At 38.7% G+C, this 3,177-nt stretch overlaps 1 protein-coding gene across 1 annotated transcript; it reads right to left on the minus strand.

The window, feature by feature from the left end:
- Positions 1-399: 399 nt before the first annotated feature.
- LOC126798399 (trihelix transcription factor GT-3b) lies at positions 400-2,096 on the minus strand. Its single transcript, XM_050525356.1, has 2 exons — positions 1,448-2,096; positions 400-1,153 (listed from the first exon to the last, which is right to left on the minus strand). The coding sequence occupies exons 1-2, from the start codon at positions 1,817-1,819 to the stop codon at positions 584-586; spliced, it is 942 nt and encodes a 313-aa protein (XP_050381313.1). The 5' UTR covers positions 1,820-2,096; the 3' UTR covers positions 400-583.
- Positions 2,097-3,177: the final 1,081 nt, after the last annotated feature.

Consider the following 3,177-nt stretch of genomic DNA (forward strand, 5'->3'; position numbering starts at 1 on the left):
ACTTGATATCTAAACCCCAGAAGACTCATTTCGGCCGTAAGAATATATAACAAGCAAGGGATAATTCGATTCATGAGGTAGAACCTAAAATTAATTATCGACATGCATAATCAAATCTTATGTCCAGGCACTGGTTGTAATCCTAAATGCACAGACGATTTGTCGACCTGCATATACATGACTATATGAGTATATGACCATGGATACACAATTAATAAAACCTGGGTTGAAGAAGACAAGTCTATATCCCTCTAAATTAAACAGTTCAAATGCAGAAAATAAGTCATGCACTTGAATGCCACCAACTTGAGAGCACCAACTTGAAAACAAGTCTATATCCCTCTTATACGTAATCTGATGCATGTATATCTACATCGATCATGAAAGTGGAACAGAATGGAAGAAAACCAACTTCAAGAACTAATAAAGAGATTCATTAAATTTAAAGATGTGTATGAATTCCATTTGAAACCAGCACATTAATCCCAAATGAGAGTTCTTTCTAATTCTGCAGCTAGCTAGCTAATTGGTGAGAACAACTATGAACATAGCCTCTCGATCTCTTGCTCAAAGCTAAAGCTGTTTACATGTCCCCCCTATTGAGCCTGTCTAGCAAAGCTGTGAGGATAGCATCTCTCTTCTCAGCCCTAGCTTCCTCTCTCATCCTCCTTTGCTCTTCTCTCTCCCTCCATTCCCTCTCCAGCATCAGCCTCTCATTTTCAAGAGCCTCCATTGTCTGCCTCCACTCGTACTCCCTCATCCTCCTCTCGTTCTCTCTTGTCTGAAACTCCTCTCGCCATTGCATGTCAAGCTGAAGCTGTTGCCTCATGAAATCATCCAATATCTCCTTCACATTGTTGCCCCCCACACCCATCACAGTGCTGCTTCCAATATTACCCGTCTTCATTACCTTCTTCTTCTTCCTCGCTGATGTGATTCCCTTCTCCCCAGCCTCCTCGCTGTCCTCGTGATCCTCGTCCTCTTCGTCAGACGAAACCGCAGGGGCTGCTTTCTTTTTCGACCCGCTTGCACCTCCAATGCCGTCAGCTTCTGCCCACGTTTTTCTTTGCTCCCTGGCAGCCATAATGGTGGCCAGGTCATTAAAGAAGGGGAATTGCTGCCTCATGTTCTCCGCCTCCGCAGTCTCACAACCCTAAATACCACCATTCACCACAGCATAAGAAATACACACAGTCTACTGCCAGACAAGAAGTGTTATTCACACTCCCATAAAGCTTACTGCACTCGAGAAGAGGTGCAGATATATAACGGTGTTATCTAAAATCTTGATAGCTTTAATCTTGAAGAATTGAATCGGGGAAGAAATAAGAATAACTCCAAACAAACCATCACATAACTAAAATGTTCATCTGAAAAAGAAATCTGTTAATTTGAATTAAAAAAATTCTTGATTAGGTTTTGCAGATTTAGTACTTTCAGTTCATACCTTGTATCGGGTGACGAGGTTCTTCCATTTACATTTGCACTGTTCGGCGCTGCGGTTGTGGCCCTTATCCTTCATCTGGGTCGCAATCACTTCCCAAAGCTGCTTGTTTCGTTTGGTCTCCATGAACGTCTGATCCAGCCCCGCCCTGATCGTTATAAGCTCCTTCGTCTCGTGGAGGCTCCATTGGGGAAACCTATCACTTGCGTCGACGTGGACGGTGATCGGAGGACTGAGATGATGCTGCTGCTGCGGCGGGGGATGAGTTAGGAGCTGTTGGGGTTGCTGAACCACCTGAAACTGATGTTGGAGCTGAAACTGATGAAGCTCTTGTTGCTGCTGCTGATGAAGATGGTGAGGATAATGACCGTCCATGGCTTTTAAAATCTTGAAAAGAAAGGAAGAAGAATCGGATAAAAAGGGGGTTTAGCTGGTTATATGATCATGGTGGTGTGAATAGCAGGTGTGAATCTGGGAAAACAAATAAAACTAAAAACCAATTTGAATTAATAAACTACTGCTTCAGATTGGATTCGGAGAAAAACGAAAGCCAAATTAAAGAAAGAAGAAGAAGAAGCAACTAAGAAAAGGTATTTCTAGCAAGCCATCATATCTTTTTATTTCATTTGATTTCCTACTCTTCTTCTTCTTCTTCTTCTTCTTCTTCTTCTTCGTCTCTGTTTGTGTATCTCTATCTGAGTCTCATCTCATCTGTCTACGCGGAAACTTTTCTTTTCTTTTTGTGCACATCTCCATTTGTTCCCATTGCGTTTATGTATCGTCATGCTGACTAGAAAACTCCAAGAGAGTGCTGTGCTGGACTCACTGGGGTCTCCCTCTCTCTTTATCCTCTCTTGGTCTGCACCCCCGATTTTTTAAAATCTTCCTCTGCAAGATTATCTGAAAGCTCGTTTGGGACTTTTGAATTAATTGATTAGATTCTGATTTTCTTTTCGGGTATAATTAATTCAAATTCTATGCTTGTTATTTAGGATCTATTTTTTTAGCTTTCTGAAGTCCTTGCTTTTTGAAGCGTGTGAGGGTGACAACAAAATAAAGGCTTCTAGACCGGGTAAAATGAGGGCTTTGAATCTTTGATTTCCATGATCTTTCTGCATGGAAAGTGCAAAGCTTATGCCCGCGAATCTTATATATATTTTACCAAAGCTACTCATTGACAAGATAACAATTAAATTAATTGTGCATTCTAGCTACCTACTAAAATGTAGTTTTTAAATTCATATTATCTATTCTAGTCATGCATGTGGTCTTTCATATGAAAATAGACAGAAATTCATAGACTAATATCAGTAATTTGAATTACAATTGTGAAATTAAAACTCAAATAACACTGGAAAATATAGACAAATATGTTTACAAAAAAGATTTCATATATAGCTGATTGAATAATTATCTTAAGTTCTCAATTAAAATGGAATAAACTTGCGTCCAACCTAGTTTGTATGTGTGCGTCTGAACATTCTTTTATTTATACACTTAGATAGTACAAATACATGATATTAACCATTCAAAAGTTTAGTTTTTATCAATAAAGATCATTCTTATAAAATATCATTCGTGTAAAAGATTAATGTAAATAAAAATTGTTTGTTCGGTCAATTGCATCAAACAAATGGACGACTAGTAGTAACTTTCACTATGAATGTTAATTTGTTTGATACAATCGACCGAGTAAACGATTTTTATTTATATTGATTTTTTACATGAATGAT

The sequence above is a fragment of the Argentina anserina genome, chromosome 6, assembly GCF_933775445.1.
Source record: "Argentina anserina chromosome 6, drPotAnse1.1, whole genome shotgun sequence".
Classification (NCBI taxonomy): Eukaryota; Viridiplantae; Streptophyta; class Magnoliopsida; order Rosales; family Rosaceae; genus Argentina; species Argentina anserina.